The sequence below is a fragment of the Varanus komodoensis genome, unplaced genomic scaffold (genome assembly GCF_004798865.1).
Source record: "Varanus komodoensis strain SLA01 unplaced genomic scaffold, ASM479886v1 scaffold38, whole genome shotgun sequence".
Lineage (NCBI taxonomy): Eukaryota > Metazoa > Chordata > Lepidosauria > Squamata > Varanidae > Varanus > Varanus komodoensis.
Genome location: NW_025335909.1, coordinates 4,530,958 through 4,552,409, shown reverse-complemented (window position 1 = coordinate 4,552,409; position 21,452 = coordinate 4,530,958). Strand labels below are relative to the sequence as shown.

Genomic DNA, 21,452 nt, shown 5'->3' with positions numbered 1-21,452 from the left:
GCCTTGAATTTGGAAGAGCTGTTCATTCACAGGGCTGCTGAACATTGGAGATGACTAGCAAGTGGTCATGTGGGAAGGGGTGGTCCTTCTCTTCTCCCTCCTCTGCAGCCTGTTAGTTCTCTTGCTTCACAACCTGGTTCTTACAGTCTAGCGGAGAAGATGAAGCCTTTCTCCGACCACTTGGGGAACATAAATTCCTGCCAGTCTGGTGGCTCCTGACTGCTTAGGTCCTCCTCCTGCAAACCCCCACCTCTGAGGGAGGCTTGGGCGTCAGCGACAAGGGGAAGGGGCTTCGCAGAGGCAGCCCTGCAATTTCAGAGCAAGCCACCCACTGAGGCCTGCCTGGTGCTCGCCCTGCTCTCCCTTCCAGTGCCAGGTTGATGCTTCCCTCTGTGCCTTGGCATTTAACAGCTCTACATACATGAAGGACTCACACTAGCTGGTTAACTAGTCTGGTTGTCTTAAGCTATTTAAGTCGTTCTCATTTTAAAAAAATCACAATGGAAGCAGATTTGTATGTTATAGAATAACTGCTACTCGAATCCCATGGTGATGTTTTTTCAGCTGAAAAGGTGGATGCAATCAGGGAAACAGGCAGCAAACCATATGCTGGCGTTTTGTGTGCATCTGTGCACATACATGCACACCAGAGACAGACCAATCCGTCTTCTTCAGGTCCACGTCAATGGCACATATGTTCATTCGTAATTTAATTCTGCCTCATTTCAGCCTTAAAGTGCATAACCCCCCCCCCTCCCCCCAATGTATGGACACTTGTATCTAAACACTATTTTGAAATAGGTTGCACCTCGGGGTTCAGGTTTCCAAATGGGTGCTTTCCTAAAACACATTTTCCCCGCACTCCAATAAGCTTTCTAGGGTGGGTAGGTGGAGTGGAGAACTACAGTCCAAAATCTGGAGAAATGCGGAATCTGAAAAATGACTGCATTCTGATCCATACATTCCTCCAGGAAGTGCTGAGCAATTCACACTGGAATTTGCAAGCACGGACTTGCCCGAGCATCCTTAATGTACGGTTTTTAAGGCATCTCCAACTCCCAACACCCCATATTTGAGCTCCTAAAGGGTGGGAAACTTCAGTTACCCTGGGACGCAATTAAGTTTCAAAGAAACTGTTACAGGCAGCTTTCCAGTGGCAGGTGGGGCCCAGAGCCAAGCGGGTGGGGTCAAAACTGCCAAAGTGGTAGCACATGCTACCTTCAAGCTCTTATTTCTCGGAACAAAGCCTCTGGAGAGGTACTTCTCCTTCTAATAGAGAGAAATTTCACAATATAGGGGAAACACCGAATGATGGATGATAGGGAGATAATGTCTGTGGATATCTGGGAACCCCGAGAGGGTCAGGCTGGGACCCTCCCCTGAGGTTCCCCATCCCTCGAACAGAGGAGTGAAACCTGAAGCACTCTGTTTGAATCTTCTCCCAGTCTTTGCCGTCCAGATGTTTTGGATTACAACTCCCAGCATCCCTGGCCATTGGCCATGTTGGCTAGCTCTGACTGGAGTTGAAAATTGCAGCATCTGGAGGGTATCCGGTCAGCAGAGTCTCTTCTGGTACACGTGTGTGACACATTTAAAAAAAGAGAAAGGAAAGAAAAGGAATCCTTGACCTAGTCCAAGATGTGAACTTGGAATGCAGGGAGAATAATATTTTAGTGACAGGGCCCAGCAAACGAGGCTCTCCCTGGCCAGCAGGCACAGTTTGAAAGTTTATGGGTGACTTTTTGCATGTTTACTCAGAAATAAATCCCACTGTGCTTTTACTCCCAAGTAAGGACGGATGAATCAGCCTTTGTTAGTCTTACATGTATTCTACTGTAAGTCCAGTCCAATGTCTGCATCAGTCTATAAATTAAAAGCAGCCCTTCTGCATAATTTTTCTGTGAAACTTTCCCCAGTACATGAATTTCTGCATTTTTGAATCTGGGGCAAAAGTCATAGAAGTGCTTTGTCTGAAGGGAGGCGGTGTTGTGATTTGCCTGAAAATGCCCACCTTAGGCTGGTTCACACAAAGTGCAGAGCAAAGCAGTTGTCTGCCATCCCTCCTCTCAAGTAAACGTGCACGGCATTGTTCCAACGAGTCCTTTTTGCTCACAAATGAACAATCAAATATCCCTGAAAGCCAACATATAGTTTATATAAGTTTAAATGATTATCTCTCCTGGTTTTATTCCCTTCTCGAAAAAAACATCCGTTTAAGTTTTCTTCTTTTTGTTTCTGAACTCTCCTAAATTGTGCCTCCCCATCCCACCTTTCTTTCTAACTGGCTGGTGTTAGGACCCAGCAAAAGAGGAAGTTTGGTAACGTGATATAAATAGAGTACTCAAACGGGACAAAGTTTGGGAAGAAAGCATGACATCATTTTGACTTTCTCTCCACCCAAAGAAGACTGCATGGACGTGCAGCCTTGATTCAGTCTGTCTGTCCAGAAAGAGAAGAATTCTTTTCAACACAGCCCTGACAGAAGGAGAAAGCAGCTGAGAGGTGGAGGGCTTCAAGATCATTTTGTTAACACCTGACTCTCACCCAAGTGGCTCCAGACCTCTGATAAAAGACAGCTCCAAAAAGGGAATGACAGCTAGAAGTCTGGGGAGAAGCTGTGTTTGCAGCCCACTCTGGGTCCCTGCCACGGAATCGGTGCTCATTGAGAAAGTCTCTTCTCGCTCCGTTTACTGGAATTTATTTATTGGCCACTGACGTATTCCACCTTTGACGGGAGCAAGAATTCCTCCTGGGACCTCTGGGAGGATTTCCACACCCCACCTGAGCTTGGATGGAAGGGGTGCCCTTTGAACCTGCGTGGATGTGTCCCTCTTGAAAAAACATCTGCGCTGGTGCCAAGCTCATCTTTTGTGATCTGAGTTCACATCAGCGGTTTGCTTTCGGGTTTGACTTGAGGAAGGAACCATGAAGAATGTGCTGTCTCTGTGGTGTTGCCTCTTGTTTTTGATTTTATTTCAGGTAACCATCTCAACATAGTCCAAGGACTTTTCTCCCAGTTTTCTTTTTCTTTTTTTTCATGGAGACTTTACCTTCACTATCTCCTGTATTCATATCCATCTTCTTCTTCTTGTCCACATACAGGTGTATGGAAATCATACCTGGCTACACAAACACCCAGGTAAGGAGCCTTCGGGTTGCTATTTTCAAATGCTGAAAACCTTTCTTTGGAACGGCAGCATCAGATCTGCTGCTGCTGCTTGCCTGTTTCTATGGAAGCTTCTTGGAAGAGGGATTCCCGAGGCAAGGCAGCAGTAGGGGCCTTGGCCACCGAGCTGCTGGTAAACCAGTGGGTAAGGTGAGAGATACGCTGCTGCACAGGACAGTTTTGGGGCTGTGCATGCAAGGAAGGATGAAACAGGGGTTCAAATCACTCTTCCCTCATGCTGTATATTGGGAATCCTTCAGCTACGGATTTTTTAAAATCCTAACCTACCTCGCAGGATCGTTGTGAGACTTCAAAATAGGGACCATAGATAAAAATGTCACAAATGATAAAGCACCATGCAAAATGGCTTGGGACCCATTTTATGCTCACTTCAAGCAAGAGTGAGGGACCTGTGCTCCTCCAGGTGCTGCATTCCAGCTTCCGTCAGCCCAAGCTGATGGTGGGGGATGCTGGGAGTTGGAATCTGGCAACAGCTGGAGAGGATGTACTTTGCCGCCCCGATCTACTGCCATTCGCTCTGAGGGGGTCCTAATATGAGACACGGTTTTAAGATGCTGCGTTCCCCCTGCCCTCCGCCCTGCCTCTCGCTTTCCAGCAGTTTGAAGCGGCAAGTGAATTTCGGCTGGGAAAAGGGTGCAGGAGAAAAGGCTAATATTGCCCACCACCCTGCTCCATTCAGGCCCCTCCTGCCCCATCCCAGCCGCAGCCGCAGCCGCATTTCATTAAAAGAGGAAAACGTTTGGTGATCCAAGCACGGATCTCCGGTGTAACGTGTCATTTGCCTGTTGGCGACGGACAGATCCTGCCCCTTGGAACCGTGTCCACCCTAAGGGAAGGCGCTTCATTCAGCAGGAGAACCCCGTTGCTTGAGTCCCACATTCACGGGGGAGAAGAAGGTGGCAGTGGCTTTCAGATAAGCGTTCCCCAAACACCCCGCGTGACCCCGCATCCGTGACTGTCACTGCTCGGTGGCTGAGCGTGAGGTTGCATGCGGACGATCGCAGGGCTGACCGCCAGCCTCTCTGGTGGGGCGGGCAACATCTCCTGCCTGAAACACTGAGGAGTTGCTGCTGGCCAGCCACTGAGCTGTGGGGCCACCACCGAGAAGGCCCTCTTCTGCATTTCCCGCCAAGCATGCCTGTGAAGGGGGTAGGACGAAGAACAGGGCTTGTCCAGAAGATCTTGGGGTATGGGCCAGCTCATAAGGGAGAACAGGGCTTTTCAGATAACCTGGACACCACCCCCCACCAATATTGGGCTTTACGAGTTATCATCAGCACTTTGAATTGTGCCTGGAAACTGACTGAGAGCCAGAGAACTCCTGCAAAATTCCACCACCTCCAGCTTGCTATTTCATTCACCCAAAGCTCTGGTTGAAAACAGAAGCTTGGGAAGATGGTGGGTGAAATTTTACAGAGTCAGGCAAGGTGCAAAACTATGTACGCTACCGAGAAGGTGGATAGGGAGTAGTTTTCCTCTCTTTCCCTCAAAGGTGAATGGTGGGAGATTCAGGACAGGTGAAAGACTTGCAGTGCTTGCGTTAACAATGGAATTTACTTCCCAAAGATGGAGTGATGGCCACCAACTTGGATGGTGTGATAAAGGAGTAGACCAATTCACAGAGGATGAAGAAGGCTATTAGCCCTTGGCTAAACGCAGCCTCTAGTATTAAAAGCAGGATTTCTTTGTTGGTGAAGAACATGAGCAGGAGGGTGTTTTACTCCTGGGGCTGGCCACTGGATGAAATGCTGGGTGAGATGGACCTTTGGTTTGATTCGGGGGAGTTCCTCTTTTTCATGCTGGGAAAGCACAGAAGGAAAGGCGGCATTTCCCTTATCTCTCAGATATGTCAGAGATATGAACATTCTCCAGACGTCCTCCTGCCCCCCTGACACGCACAACCTTTCTCATGGCCAGCTCTGGTTGACGCATCTCCCTCAAGCTGCTGAGAATCCACAGGTGCAGCTTGTTCCATGCGTGGCTGCAATCCGAGGCAAGCTCTGAAAAAAAACTAGATTTTCAGCCGTTTGTCTGAACTAGGAAAATGCTCCTAGGCGTTGTACTGGTGTTGTTCCCAGGTTCCCAGGACAGGGCTAAATCTGAGCGAAATCTGGCCCTGCCAATTTGCCACCGATGGGCAGGAGATGCACTGGGAGGGGTATTATGAATAATTTGGAAGGAAGGGGACCCACACCATTTCTAGATTTATTTATGGTGGGGACTCTGGCTGGCTTGCAGATCCCACCGGTGGCTCCCCTCCTCCCTCGTTTTGCTGTGGTCACCAGCCACGACCTTGGCGAAAGTTCTCTCCACAGTTGCTTCCCAGCAGGACAGCAATGGCTTCTCAGAATGATGTTCTTCTAAGGGCCTGGTGGAGAGATTTCAGGTGCAGCTTACCTGCCATCAGCCCACCTCTGGCTAAAGGTGAGTGCATCTTCTTTAGCCAGAGGGGTTCTCTGAAGTGATAAGCCAGTGGATATTCCCGGACACCCTTATCAGCCTGTTGCTTCAGTCAGAGCGTTGTTCTGTTTTTTGGGTGCCAGGCAAGCCTGAGAAGGGGAACCAGCTGCCTATGGCTACCAGTTACTCTATGGAGTAAAGCGAAAAGGCTGCAGTGAATGCCCAACATTGCAGAGCCGAGAGGCGAAGCTGAGTGGTGGCCCAGCAGAAACCAGGTTCACCAAAAGCAGGAGGCACACCTGGTATTCTTCCCAGAGATATCCTTGACTGACACGAATGGCTCCCATTCATTCCTATGGAGAGGGAAATTTTCCATCTCCCTTCCCTACTCTTCTTGGGTGAAAGACTGGAGGGAAGGAGCTTTTGGGGTGTGGGAACTCTGCCCCACCAGCTCATAGGCTCCGGCAATCCTGAAGCAGCTGGGACAGAATTGGAGTGTCGGAGGAGAGGGCTTGTGGTTTATTTTAACTGGTGATTTGATGTTTTACAAGGCTGCTGGAATGATCGGGTAGTGTTTGTCTCCAGCATACTCCTTTTCTTTGTGGGGGGGGGTGAGGGGGGAGCAGGCGGCTGCCACAGCCTCGCAATTCGCTTACTCTTTTTTCTTGCACCACATTTCTTTCTCTCTTTTTGGCTGGCTTTCTTCCTCCCCTGCACTCCCCCAGGGCTCTGGGAGGTTGCCAAGCAAGAAAAACACAATCTCAGAGTGGAAGAGATAACACGCTTTTGCTTTAAGAGGGATCCTAAGGGAATATACACTTGTACTGATCGTGCAAAACTCTTGATACTGCTGCACCCCAACCCCCATCAGCCCCAGCCAGCATGCTCAATGGTCAAGGATGATGGATTTTGAGGTCCTATGCATGTCAGGCCACTGGTTCCCCACCTCTGGCAGCAGGTCCATTCATGCTTCCTGATTCCATACAGGCAGAGTTTCACACTAAATATTTTATGTTATTACCTTGATTTTTATAAGCCTATTTATGAGCCAAGGATCTCAGACAGACTTGTTGATTTAACAGTTGTATTGCTAGAATGTTTACCCTGCAGAATGAAGTCATAAATCAAACCCGCCTGCAGCTGTGTTATCTAACATGCATGAAATCCCAGTTTTTCAGGGCTGCACCCTTTCAGCGGCGGTGTGGCGCGGGGATGTCGAATGTCTTTCATCCCGAGAGCCACGCTGCCGTTTGCAGACCATCTCCGAGGTCACCTTCCAGCTGTGGGCGGGGCTGCAGTCAAAAGGGGTGGAGTCGAATGCCAAAGGGGGAAGGACCAAAATGCCGGAAACACTCCCCAATACTGGACCTTTGGCTTCGGAGCGGCACAGAGATGGCCACATCAATTAAGCTTAATGTGGAGCTTTTAGTGCCAGTAGCCACGCCAAGGAGAGAAATCCATCCTTTTAATATGGGGAAAGATGCTGAGAAACCTAGAAATCCCCATTTAATGGGGCGGGGGAAAGGGGCAGCGTTGGAGAAAGAGGCATGGTTCTCTGAGCCGGAGGGACCCCCTATTTGAGGGCAAGGACTCTCACTCAGCAGTGGAGCTCGAACCCGTTCTGCTCCTCCAGATCATGAAGGAAGCCAGCTGTCTGACAACCAGCCTTCTGATCTTTACCACCCTGTTGGGTGCACCCCAGGCGCTGTTCTCCACCCCCACCCCGCACCCCCTTGTAAAAGACACACAACAGTTTACAAGAGGCTGTTTGGTTTTCTTCCTGGCAGGCCTATTTTTAAAACCACCCCAAGGCTTCTTTGGGGAAGGCCCCCGCACCCACTGATTCTGGAGATGAATTTGTCACTGAAAGCCCTCCATGGCCTGTTTTACATAGCTTAAATCCACTTGCCCACCTGGATCTTGGCACAGTACGTCCATCTGCAGCTGAAGAAAGGATAATGGGGAACTTAGCTGGAAGGCATATTTACTTATAGGTAGGAAGCAGGAGACAAAAAGTCCCCCCACCACCACACACACACAGGTGTTGTCTGGGTGTCTGCAGGGGGGTGGAGTTGTTAGCTTTGCATTTTTCCAGATGCTGCTTTTGTACACTGATGCCAGCCCCCCCCCCCCCCCCCCCCCCCCCCCCGCGCAATTTCCTTTTATGGAGACGTTCTCGTGTGTGTGCATTGCTTTAATGGGCTTTATGCCTCTGTCTGTTTTTACTGTTGCTTTAATATATTGTTTTTACGGTTTTATGTTCACCACTCTGGGATTGCCTTTGGTGACAGAGGAGCCGCATAGAAATGTTTAAAACGAACAGATAAATCAGTAGTTTGATCTCGTTTGTTGTCCCTGGGAATTGCAACTCCTCCCTTTGGGAGCAAGGAAATGAATGTCGGGTACGGCTAGGCAGAGAGATGTGGATTAAGAATGAGTGGCTACCATTTTGTTCACCGGTGGCTACCATTTTGTTTTGGGATGGATGAATGCAGTTGACGACTGGCAGGTGGGCGAAACGCACCGCCTCGCTGTTTTGCAAAGGGGCAAGAGTTCTTCTCCACTAAAGGATTCAAAGGCAATAAGCACACAATGGAAAAGAGGCTTATTCTATAGAAAGTCAGTGTGTTCACAGCATGGTCTGGAGGGAGACAAGAAGGAGTCCTGGATCAGAGCAAGTCAGAACTTTCCCTGGAAGCACAGATGATGAAACAGAGATTGTTGTATATGAGGCACATCCAAAGAAGGCAAGAGTCCCTGGAGAAGACGATAGGAAAAGTGGAAGGAGGAAGAGGAAGAGGAGGTCAGCTCCATCAAGGAAGCCACAGCCTTGAGCTTTCAGGACCTGAGCAGAGCAGTCAAAGACGGGCCTTTTTGGAGGGGGTGAGGAAGTCACCATAAGTCAGAGATGACTTGATCGCTCATAACAAGAGCCACAACAGCATATGTCTCAGAGGTGAGATGGGCAGGTAATGCACTTATGGCCCTTCACTGACCTGGAAGCTCAGGGAGAAGATGGATGGGCTTCTTGGCCAAGTTACCCAAAGCTGCTCTGCAGCTCTACCTGGGCTGAACTACCTGCTTGGAGCATTTTGCTGGGGCTGAAATATTATTCTGGTGATATCGTTCCACCTGGGTATGACTAATATATTCCAAGGCCAGCCAATCAGGCACAAGATAAAGGAGTGTCCAGCACAGATTGTGATGGCAACTTCCTTCAGAGGAGAGGAGAGGAGAGGAGAGGAGAGGAGAGGACATTCTTGAGAGAAATCTGTTCTGGTTGAAAGCTGGTGTGCAGCAATGAGAACGCAGGGGATCTGGGTTCTCATTTGCACTTGGCCATGACCCTCACAGTGGGACTTTGGGCCCGTCGTTGACTGACCTAGCCTACCTCACAGGGTTATTTTGAGGATAACAGAGAGAGGAGGGCATTACAGGAGAAAGGGTGGGATATACAGATAATGAATACAACAGTTAGAAAATAAGCCAGAGAGCTGAAGTGACATTCCCAGGGGAGCAGATCGGCACACCCCTCCATCTCCTTGAGTTTATCCCGTTCTCATAGAGACCGGAGGTGGAAGGCAGGCAGGGTGTGTTGTCCGGATCACTGGCTTGGGTTTCTTCCTTCCCGAATCATCAATGGTGGCCAGACGGGGCCAGGGGAAGCCAATGGGTTGCCCTTCAGGGCATTCCTGCAGCATGTGGGCTGGGACCTGCGTTGTGTGCCAAAGAGAAGCCGTGGCAGGGATCGCATCCTTTGCGGGCTGTGAGTGTTGAGAATCTGAGGCGCTGCCCTGGCCCCACACAAAATGGTCGCCGTGGCAACAGGGAGGCACCAGGCCTGCGATGGGCCTCCACACCTACACAGTGCTTCTCTCAGGACTAGGTGAAGAAGGCTCCATTTCCCAGTGTGCTCCAACCACCAGCTGCCTGGGGCATGCTGGGAACAGAGGGCCCTTTTTCTGTCAAAATGTGCCCAGGATTGGGGCCTTCAATGTATTTTACACCTTCATGTTGCTGCGAGGGGCTCTTCGGGCTTTTACGTTGATCTTGTACCATAAAACATGCTTTAAACTTTTACGGCATGCTTTATGTTATGTTTTATGGTTTTAATTGTGAACTGCCCAGAGAACTTGAGCCGTTGGACAGCATGGAAATGGAAGAAATGTAGAAAATATGTACTTGCCCAAAGGACAGCCCACACAGCAAAGGTGGGGGCTGCCCTTCGACCCACCGAGCAACTCCTTCGAACCTATTTCAAGCCTATTTCACATCAGTCTGGACTTCCAGGAAGAAAATATGTTCATTGTAAAATGAGAATCAAAATCAGTACAAGCCCCAAGGAAAACCAGAGCAATGGTAAAAACAGAAAGGATAGCAAACAAGGAAGTTTTTAACAGGTGCTGAAACAGCACCCAGCTGCAGTGGGCGGGTGTGTAGGGAAGCTCTAAAGAAGAGGGGCCACAACAGCAAAGTCCCCCCCTCTAATCGCCAGCACATGGATGTGTGAAGGTGAAGAAGCAACCAGGAAACCCCAAGATTTGGATTGCAACAAGCGTGAAGCATGCAAAAACATCACTGAGTGTTTATGTACAAATGGCGTCTTTGTAAATTCAGCAAAGGGCAGGGGAACGAAAAAGGGAAGTGAAGCTAAACAAATGCAGAAAGCGATATTCAGCCGTTGAGGAATAACCTTCTACTATTGTGTTTTCTGGACAGGTTTTGATGTTCTAGCCCAAGCATCACATTATTGGCCTCTGGGGACTGTGGAAGGAATCCATGAATTTCGGGACACAAATGGAGGTAGATCAAAGCATGGTGAATCCCCCCTCCCTTTCTCTGAGAATAGCCTGCTTGCTTGTGAATGTCTAAATGCAAAGAAACTCGGGATTTCTGATGCCCTGGTTCCATTTTGTGCTGTGCTGTCGATCTTTGAAACCCGAAGGATCATTTCTTAAAATCATTCCTAAGCTGCCTTCCACACAACTCCTGGGCTGTTTCGGCATGGCCCTTGCAGAATTTTAATTATGAAGGCTCAAGGGCGTGAGGCCCACATGATCTGAAATGCTGCTAGGAAGCCAGGCCACTGTTGACCTACTGCTGTAGGTACCATGTTAATTGGGTGGAGCAGAATTCTTCAAATTCTTTTCTCTCTAAAGAATCTATAAAGTTTCTTCACCATCTGGTTTTGATAGATGCAACATCCTGTCTCTGTTAAGGAAAAGCCAAGTGGGTCTGGACTATGTGTTTTCTCCACAGGTGCAATGGCTCAGGGATTTGGGGGCACTCTGTGTGTTCATGGATTGTCACCCCATTTCCGGTCATGTTCTCCTACCCCACTGGTCCATCAGATCTTGCAATGTAGCATCTTCTTCATCATCATTTACGACCTCCAGGACTCCTTTCCATTTAACTTCTATACCCCACAATAGCTGAAGATCTTTGAGTGATGTACAACAATCCTTGAAAAAGACAATCTAAAATATTGTAGATTGAGAGCCAGTGTGGGGTAGTGGTTAAGAGCATGGGACTGGGACTCAGGCGATCGGGGTTCGAGTCTCCGCTCAGCCATGGAGCCAACTGGGTGACTTTGGGCCAGTCACAGACTCTCAGCCCAACCTACCTCCCAGGGTTGTTGTTGTGGGGATAAGATGGAGGAGGAGAATGGTGTAAGCTGCCTTGAGCCCTTTGTAGGAAAAAGGCAGGATATAAATCGAAAAATAAAAATAAACAAATAAATACACCACATGTTAAAACATAACTTAAAAGGTTGCCATACAAAATTTAAAAGCAAATTTAAAACACATATGTACTTCCAAGAACTTATTCTTGTACAGAAGTTTGGTTGGTGGCAACCGATGCTCAGCAGTGGTGAATCTGGATGTGAAAGGTCTCTCTCTGATCTATGGCCAGTCAATGATGGACATACTTAAGTGGACCAGGAAGAAGACTTTAGATCCTACAGACACTTAGGGTGAAATCCAAGGCAAGTTTAAACTTAAGCTTGGTCTAAACTTGCACAGCTTCATGTCTTTGACCCCATGGATGCAGTGGACTTTACTTGTGAGTAGACAGTCATAAGTCACTAGGCATCGTTCAGCTGGTGCAGCCTCCAATCACATATTGCAGAGGGCAAGATCCCTGCTGTAAAACCTTCTCTGATTGTCCATCTCTTCCATTTGTTGGTAAAGCCGTGGGATTTTTTGTTTGTTTGTATGTTTGTTTTCCATCCCCCTCCACTGTAATTCCACGCCGTTGTGCTTCACTCCATGTTTCTTGCTCATGAATCTGCTGAGTTTCATCAGCTTTTCTATTGTCCTAATCCATTTTTATCTGTTGAAGTCCTCGTGTGGCTGGAATCCAGCTCCGTATCTCTCAATTCCTCACTTCTGTAGATGCCAATGTCATCAGATTTGCTCTCGGGGTAGACAGATGTGATATGTTCATGCTGGTTCTTGGGGAACTTCCATGGCAAGTTGTCACTGCGTTGCAGCCAAAAATTGACAACGGTGGAAAATGAGGTCTGCCATTTTGTATAAAATTAAAGAAATGCTGTTGGAGTGATAGAGGACTAGCTGTCAGTGGTTATTACTAGCTGTGAACATAAAGGAAGATTCTAGGGTACATTCTACTGGGATGTCCTAACCTTCCGAACTTGAGAGATTACAGGCTGATTATTATTTTATTGCTAATATTATTGTTATAGTAAACAATAAAGTTCTCAGCTTTAATGTTGTTTTCAGTAATGATTCATACCCTGCTTTGGTGCCTGATGGGCACTCTAGATTTTTCTGGTTTTGAAAAGCTAAATATCAGAATTTAATTTTATTTTTCACTTAAAAGTTCAGAAATGGATAGCTGTCTGGTTCACTGGGCCCATCCTAGGGGTATCCCAAGACTAACAAGGCATTTATTTTCAGAACTTTGAGAGATACGGACTGGGCGACTCACATCCATCGTGCATTTATTCATTGTATTGCTTTTTGTGTTTGTTTTTTGTCGTTTCACCCAGCTCTAAGACTCCACAACTTCACTGTGCTTCCCTCCCATAATTCTACTTTTGTATATACCAATGATTCCGCCTATTCTAACTCCTCTGCAACCGTAGGTGAGAATTCAGTATGATTCTTCTGCATTTGTCGAGTTTAGTCCCGGCTGCTTAATGCTGGATTTGGAATTAAGTTGTAATTGAAGGCTGAAATGATTGAAAAGCAACCAGAATTTTATAAATAACATTGTTTTTTAATGGGGAAAATTACTTTAAAAACAGGGTATACAATATACAATTATGTATACAGTGATGGTATGCAGTTTATGTAGAGGAGACCCAAGAAGGTTCAGGGAAGATGTACCATCTGGTTAGTGCTAACCAAGGTTTGCTACCTTAGTGCTGGCTTGGAGTGAAAGTTTGGCACTATGGACTGACTTGCTCAACTGAGCAAGAACAATCCTGAACTATGGTTCAGATAATGACTGCACTGGAACACAATGCTAAACTTGTTTAATTAATAATGGTTTGTTGCCTCAGCCATTAATGGTCTTGCACGTAAACCAACAAACCGTGGCTTGTCTTCCCTATCTCTGGCATGCTTCTCTCATGCTCTGCAGGAGCAGTTGCATTTCCAGGCAGCTCCTGTTGTTCCAGGGTAAAAGACAGCCCAGGCAAGCTGGGGGAAACCATGGTTTCCGAGTCAGATTTCAGGTCAAGCTATCGTTTAAACAAGCCAGACTTCAGAACTCAAGAACAAGCCAGGGGTTCCTTTAGCAGTATGTGGCTAATTCAAAAGTCAGGCTGTGCTTGTGTGGACGGATTCAGAAATGATGACAGGACACACCTCGACAGATCATGCCATGGCTTAGTGTTGTGAATGACCCGGGCAGATCAGATGTTTCCGTTAGGCATGGCTCAGTGTGTGTGCTGCATTAAGCCTTCAATCTTAGCTGAGGTGCACACAGCACTGTGATCCATGCAACACATTCAGTCCCACATTGCTGCTGTCTTGTGTGAATGGGGAAACAAACCAGGAAGCTGCAATTCAAATCTGCTTCCTGTTCTGCATAAATTGGGGTATAATTCATGACTTGCAGACAAGCCAGCATCTGATCCTGGCTTATTGACTAGAAAGTAATCATAGGTGCCAGTTCTAAGAGGAACAGGAAGCCATGTGCAATCTCTGTTTCCTGGTTTGTTTCTTTCATCAAATAATGGGATGAGTGTTTTGTGCGCACCAGCTCTATCTATTTGGGTGGGATTGATGGCTTAGTATCATATATGAAACAGGTCTCTCATTCAGGGAATAAAGAAATGATGGTTAAGAATTGTTTCTGTGTAGGATCATGTCTTAAGGGGTTTGTATTCTGATTCTCACTTTGTACTTCAAAGTGTCTGTGTAGCCATCCAGCCATTGCTTCCATTGGCTACCAGCTCTCTGCTTTCCCGTTCCTCTGCCATCGGGAAGTAAGGGTTGTATCTCCCTGCTTCCATCCGAGACCAGGAGAAACTTGGGATGCCAAATTTCTCCCCACTGAGTTCTCTCTAGGTGTGATGGATGGCGAACTGTGGCGAGGGGAGCTTTGTGTTCAAGGTGTAGAAGAGGAGGAGGAGGGCCAGGCAGTGGCAGGCAGGTGTCTGGTCTCATGGAGATAGAGATGAGGGGCGGTGAATGGGGAAAAGCAATTGAAAATTACTTCAGCCATATTACTAGGCAGCTGGGGCTGGAAAGGCTGTTTTTTGTAAAAACAAAACAAAGCATGTTTTTAATTAATCCCACTTCCCTTCCTCAGATATTGTGGAAGGCATAGTAAACAAAGGCATATGTGTCCCAGATGCAAAGGGGGTAACATTCCTTCTTTTTGGAAAATATCAGAACTCCTGCATAATTAACCCAGAAGTCTGCGAACCTGAAGGTGAGTATATTACCCCCGTTCTTGCCATCTACCTTACCTTCTAGTTTTTGCCGTCACTTCTCCCAGATGAAGTGGAGCAGCGTGGCAGAAAGCTGAAAAATGGGAGCATTTTGAAGCACTCAGAACCCACGCTCACAGGGTCTGCTTACGTGTGAACGTTGTGTCCTCATTTTTTTAAAGCCCAAATTACTTGCCTAGGAAATGCAAATGTAGTCATCAGACTAAATTATGCATATTCACTTATTATTGTAATTTAACTCTGAGCTTAAAAAAATAAGCAACACCAGAAATTCCCCAAACAAATTCCTCACAGAGTTTACCCTGAATGGCTTTGTTTAGAGAGAGCTTCCGCGTATTTTAATATCCTCCTCTCAAATCCATCTCAATGCATTGCCGCATCTGAACATCACCCCCTTAGGATGAGATTAGATTTCTCCAGTTATAAACTTAGCTGCAGAGAAACTGAATCTCTCTTAGGGTCTATGGGAAGTTTCTTCTAGGTCCACGGTAATAAATCCCAAACAATCCTATAATCCCCAAACTCATACTTAAAAAGCAAATCATTGCCCCACCGTTTCCTATAGGGCAGGGGAGCTGAGCTCCTTTCAGCCTTCTTTGGAGGAGCTGCCAGGAGTCACCTCAAAGTAGCAGCCAGGCCAAAGGGATGTGGCCCAAATACCAAAAATACTGGCAAATGCTGGCTGTGCCCACCAGGAGTTCAGATTCCAGGCGACTGCAAAGCAGCCAGAGTCTGAGGAATGAAGCTCAGGAAAACCAGATTCTCCGCCCACAAAAAGATTCCTTGAACATTCCAAAAACCGACCCTTGCTGTTGAATACGACCCTCTGCAACTCGTACACACACACACACACACACACACACACACACCCCAAATAGAGAAATAGTAAGCAATAGCAACCCACCAACCTCGTTGTTGCTCGACAACAATTAGGTTAATACAAGGCTCTGGATAAATGCTGCTGATAGCACGGCCAGCTTTCCAGGGGTCCACAACCAAGGCTATTAAGTCCATGCCTAACAAGGATAAATAGCAGTAGGGTAGCTGCCTTCACATCCCCCCTGCAAAGAAAGGACACATTTCACATCAAGTTTGCATATGTGCATCTCCATGTCCTGGTGCATTTTGAGAAATAATTCCCCTAAGAGGACACACAATGCATCTCAACAGAGGTGAATGCCCAGGAGACTTGTGTCCCACCTGTCCCAGTCACCAGCCCCTGCTGTAGGGTGTGACCTGGAAGCTCCTAGGAGGCTGGGCTTGTGTTGAGGGTCCCTGGAGGACAAAAAGCTGAAGCCAGTCTTGACCGCCTTCCATTCCGGGTGGGATGACGTGCTTCCCTCTACCGAGAAAAATACCAATTTTGGCAGGCTTTAAGTGATGTTCCCCTTGGTGGAGCAGATTGGTGCAGAATCAAGGAGACCTCCAAAACCAGATGCTTTTTATGGGAGTCCTCGATGCTCCTCCAAAGGGAGAGCGAGCCATTTATGCTTCACATTATATGCAGTTCCCTCACATGACTGAGATGGTAGGACACGGAACCCAGGACAACGGATGCCTTTTTTGTAACTCTGACTTATGCCGCACCCTCCTGGCTTCAAAACCTTTGGAGTCATGTTGTTGCAGAAGAAGGCCCCTGCCTCATAACTGGCAGACTCTAAGGACACCACTTCTGCATGGTCAACCAAAGAGGGTTTAGATCTGTGGATTTCTTGGCATAGATGCCAACGCAGAAGGAATTACTATAATTGGAACAGAAATGCCTTGTGTCTCCCCGCAGTGAGGGAGACTGTACTACAGTTTGTCCCTCAGGTGTGAACTCTTAACTCCGATTCCCACATTGCTCTTCAGATGCTTCTTTATCTTTAAACCAAATTGGACCACACAGCCATGAAAACAGAGGTTGGCTTCAAATTGAGGGCTCCCCATTGTAAAGTAGGGCACCTGGCTACCCTAGCAGATCCTTTGGTAATGTGTAATCTTGATCTCGAGGAGGCAATGATCCTTGGTGTCAGAATTGGTATGTAATGGGCTGTCCCGAATTTCATCCATTCCTAACACCTGAGTGCACGCAATCCATGGAAGCTCACTTAGGGGACACCCAAGCCTCATGCTTTGAGTTCTGTCATTCAGATCCCTGCTGAATGTCACAATATCCTTGACTAATCCCACAGTTCAAACTAAGGCAAAAACCCCAAACTTGGAGACGGCCCCAAATTCACAGTTACCTGAATTTTACAACAATGTTTCCCAACCAACCAACCAAATAAATAAATAAATAATAATAAAATCCATGGATGAAAATGAAGTTCCAAAGTGCATCGTTTTATGACCATTATTTACCAAAAAAGTATATTAGCAAAATTGTATATAAAAATGCTGGAACTTTGGGTTGGATAGAATGCAAGACTGGGAAAACTTAACATCTGGGATGGGATGAACCAAAAAGGCAAGGCTGGAAAAATGAGAAACTGAGAGAGTTCTGTCCAGCCCTAAGTCGATGCTCTGCCTGAAAGCAAAACTCTGGGGAATGCGCAGTCAGCTTAAACTGTTCCTGCCTCAGCTGGGCTGGTAGGAGCCCACGGGGGGCGGGGGGGCGAATGCTGAGTTGAAAAGGAGTCCACAGCCCCGTGCTTTGAATTCTTAACTGCCTTCCGAAACAAAACATGGAAACTCTCAAATGCCACTTCCACCTTCTCACAGACAACCATTTTTCTGTATCTCTCACCTCAATTAGGTGTAACATTCTCATTTTTCTGGAAGACTCAGGAGCAGCAAACGAAACCTCCCCCAGCATATGGGGACCAGGTACTTTCAAGCGGATTTAAGGTCTACTTCAGCGAGAGTAAAGGCTCGATAGAGCTGTTTAACCGTCAGATTTTCAAGAAGTGGGAGGCAAGCTTCATCCCACCAGGTAAATTTCAGGTTTTGTTGCCACATCTCTATGGTTTCCTATATGATACAAATAGCAATGAATCCCACTGGATGTATTTCTCTATTGAAAGGTCATCTGCAAAGCTCCTTTCGCAGTTGTTAGATGCAAAGGACAAGTTGAAAACAGAGATTCGTTCCACACTGTTGCACCGCAAAGGGGAAAAGCGAGAACTTTTGAACTTCTCCTGCCTACTTGAGCTTCGTTGGCCGGACTTGTGTACATGTGTTCAATGAACCAGTGATTGCATTAAGTCTGGATTCTGTTGCCTGTGTTAATTAAGTTAATAAAGCAAGCGGGTGTCCACATATTGAAACATCTAATTGGAGTTGTTTCTCTAAGCAAAGAAAATGTCTCTACCACCTTCTCCCCTGCGTCCACTGACGATTGATAGGCAGCTTTTCAGATTTAGAACAATTAACCTCATAATTAGATATTACACTGAGTTGACTGGGTATCTTAAATAAAGTTGTTAGAGAAGTTAAGGTTTCAAGTTAAAGTTGCCCTACCCGTATGTAAAAATCTCAATTTAATGTTGCCCTTCTGTATGTCAAATTCATTTTTATATAGTTTAACTTCTAGAGGAGGAGGCAGAAATTTGTCTGGGTTTCATATCAATATAACCTGACCTAATTGGTCCTTTCTAAGCTAGCACATGAGCTGTTACATAATTATTGTTTGGTTTCCATACTTCTCCAAATTTTGCAATGTGGTTCTCCATTTTTGTTAAAGTTATATTAGTCAAAGGTGCAAATAAAAATGCTTATATTATGGAGAAATCAGATTTTTCCAAAGGCTAGGCTTGCAAATGCTTTCATGGGCCTTTCCAAGCTTGTAAAAAGTTTGCCAGATTATGTTTGGAAATACTGCAAACAAATGTGCAAATTAGCAGAAAACTTGCACAAAAATGTGCATGAAGATTTTCAGGCAAATGTGTATGTAGGCTTTGAATAAAATAAAATAAAATAAAATAAAATCCCCAACAATTTTGGAAAAAGGATGAAATGAACCTGTGATTCAAAAAAACAAGTGTCACAGAGATTTGTCAAACCCTATTACCTTCTAATGAGTCCTTATTTCTTTATTGCAACTGAAAGCTAAATTAGATATCCTGCTGGTGCCCCTTGACAATTTTAATGGCTGAGAGATGTTTGGCTTGCACAGAAGTTTAGGGCCAGGGTCCTTTCCCACTCGAACTCAAATGGAAAAATAGCCTCCCAATGCAAAGACATCAAGTGCCTTCTTTCAATACGAAGCGCCCATTACTTGAATGGAAGAAAAGGGTACAAATTTGTGGTTATTTACTGTCTGCTTCTGTTAGAACTAAAGGAACAAAGAGTGATGCAGAGTTATGGAATCTTATTCCCTGAATGAAGGAAATAGTACTCCGCCACATACCACATCCAGCTTTGGAGATTTCTCTAGGCAATGCTTAATGAGTTAGAAACCTGCTTTTCTTTTCTTTTCTTTTTTTTCTTCTTCTTTGCATTTTTAAGCTATGGTTAGCAAATGGAACCTCCCTTAAGCACCTGCTTATCCTTTTTGGGAAGTGGGTTGCTGAACCAGATAGACCTTTGGTAGTGTTCTTCATATGCTCATGGAACCAGAGTGTCTGTACTGCCGTGCTCTTCTTTTCAGGCCCCCAGTGGACTCACGTTCTGTTTACCTGGAAGTCTGATGATGGCTTGAAAGTCTATGTGAATGGGACTTTAAACACCACGGACCCCAATGGGACTCTTTTCTACAGTTATGGCGACTCTAGCTCAAACATGCTGACGGGGTCAGATGGTGACCAGAGCAAGCGTTACGTCAGTGGAGCCTTTGATGAGTTTATCATATGGGAAAGAGTGCTCACTCCGAAGGAGATTGAGCAGTATTTCACAGCTGCTGTAGGTAAGTGGAAAGAGGGCCATTTTCCATTGCATTGAACCGATGTGGGTGGTGGGGTGGGGGGGATTCCCATTTTTGTGGCTGGCCCCTGAAGCACAGACAGGGGTGGGCTACTCTCAGCCCCTCTTTTGTCTTAAAAAGGCCTGCAAAAGGCCGGATGAACTTATGTTTTTATGTTTTTGTTTTTGCATGCCATCTCCACCCATTTTAGGCCTGGGCACCTTTGACTCAATTTGCAGAGGTGGCGATGGCTCTTCAAAAGCATGCAGCCACCTCTGCTGGTGGCCACAGGCTGCCTCTGGGATCAGAGTCCATGTGCCCATGTACACCAGTTGCCGGGGAACCTGGGTGCAGGGGTGCAGTTGTCCTCCAGACCAGCTTGTGGCTTTCCCACGCACAGTAGCTCAGCCTGGGTGTGACACACAGCTGGACTAGGCGTCCCTTTGCCCCAGTCCTACCAGACTCTTCTTAGGCTCCTCAGCAGTTTGTGCCTACAGTCGGGCTGAGGAGACACGCATTCAAAACTCTCAGATTTCCCTGTCCTCCATCCTGTGTCTGCTCGGAGCGCCATGCCTGCTATTTCTTCTTCATTTCTGTTCTGAAAGCCATGCTCTCAGTGAGTCCTTGTACGAATGGGTCTTGTCCTGTCTGGTCCTGGTCTGTAAACAATGGTGCTGACGGCGCCGGCATTCTGTCTGCTTCCAAAGCAGGGCCCCATTTGAAGGACTTAATGGTCTCCAGGATGGAATGCAGGGAAGGAGGCATTCTGGAAGTATCGCTGCATCCAAGATCTTAACAGCACCGAATATCTGTGCATCTGTCAAGGCAGGCACCTTAATTTAACAGGGTTAAACAAGGAAGTTAGGGGGACGTGCCCAAGGGGGCTGACATTGGTCAAACTTTGCCCATTTCTACCATGGTTGGTGCATGTGTGTGTGGGTCCTTGGGCGGGTGGCAAAAAATGATTAACATGCAATATGTCTGCATGCATATTTGCTTCTAGTTGAGCAGTCTGTGTTTTCTTCAACAGCTCCATGGGGACAGCAGGCGACCGCAGCTCTTCCAATGGTAGGTACATTCTTGGAGCAATTTTATTTATGCTGGAAAAAGGCTTCTATCCTTCCAAGATTCTGTGTTTAAGATAAACCCCCCACTAATCATCAATCAGCATGGATTCTGCTGTAGCTCCTGGTCGTCCCCCCAAATTCCATCTCTAATGGTAGGGAAACCTTTAGAACAGTGTGAAATTTGTAGGGTTGGGGGATGGTCTTCCTCAGAACGCCACCACTTTTCTTTCTGTAAAATGGGCATCTTGGGCTATTCGGGGACGAATATTTCTTTAGAAATATTTGGCCTCAGGCCTGACCTCTGTCTGTTTGTGGGGAAAGCCCTTGCCCTTGGTGACTGAGCGAGTTCTGTGGCAGCCCTCTTGTGCTGATGCCCACGACAGATTCTCAGCTTTTGCAATGCTTCCACAATCCCCAAAATCTTGTCTACCTGGGTGTGATATAATGTAGGGTGAGTTTAGGGAGGGATGGACAGATGAGATCATGCTATGCAGGGAAAGTTGGCAAGTCCTTTGTCAGTGGGGTTTCTCATGGACTGCAGCTTTTCTGCTCTGTCAGAGCCACCCATGGTGCTCCATCATGGTGAACCATTTTGGGGGGTGGATTTCAGCACCACACCTAGCTCTTATAATGCTGAAAGGAAAGGAGCAACGGACGGGGACCCCCACTGAGAAGGCATTCATCTTCCTTTCTGGATGTCATGTCAGCTTAGCATGCATTCATTTGTAAGAATGCCTCATCCAATTTCAGTATGACTGTGTGGATTTAAAGGAAGCAGCACAAAACACGTGTTTCTTTTTGCAGACAATTTTCTTTCTTGTATATATTCTTGTACACAACTTTCCTTAATGTGCATGCAGTTTTCAAGCTGGGAACCATATTGAAAAAGCTGGGAAAAAGCCCATTCCAAAGGACTGCAGTATTCCAATCTATATATTAGTCCCAGATGACTGAACTGGATGGGTTTGTTTAAAAAATGTGGACCAAATTAAACACTTGCCCAACTCTGGCTGCAGCGAAAGTGGGAAGACAAAGAAACAGGAAGGACAT

General features: G+C 46.6%; 1 protein-coding gene across 3 annotated transcripts in view; it reads left to right on the top strand.

The window, feature by feature from the left end:
* Positions 1-2,419: 2,419 nt before the first annotated feature.
* ADGRD1 (adhesion G protein-coupled receptor D1) overlaps positions 2,420-21,452 on the top strand; it is a 148,008-nt gene continuing 128,975 nt past the window's right edge. For 2 of the 3 annotated variants that reach the window (XM_044440635.1, XM_044440636.1), the window contains exons 1-7: positions 2,420-2,979; positions 3,103-3,139; positions 10,307-10,390; positions 14,372-14,494; positions 17,251-17,427; positions 19,084-19,338; positions 20,366-20,403. In XM_044440635.1, the coding sequence (XP_044296570.1) occupies positions 2,926-2,979; positions 3,103-3,139; positions 10,307-10,390; positions 14,372-14,494; positions 17,251-17,427; positions 19,084-19,338; positions 20,366-20,403 (768 nt within the window). In that variant the 5' untranslated portion in view covers positions 2,420-2,925. Of the gene's footprint in view, positions 2,980-3,102; positions 3,140-10,306; positions 10,391-12,599; positions 12,696-14,371; positions 14,495-17,250; positions 17,428-19,083; positions 19,339-20,365; positions 20,404-21,452 lie in introns of all 3 variants that reach the window. The other variant, XM_044440637.1, reaches the window with a different exon arrangement.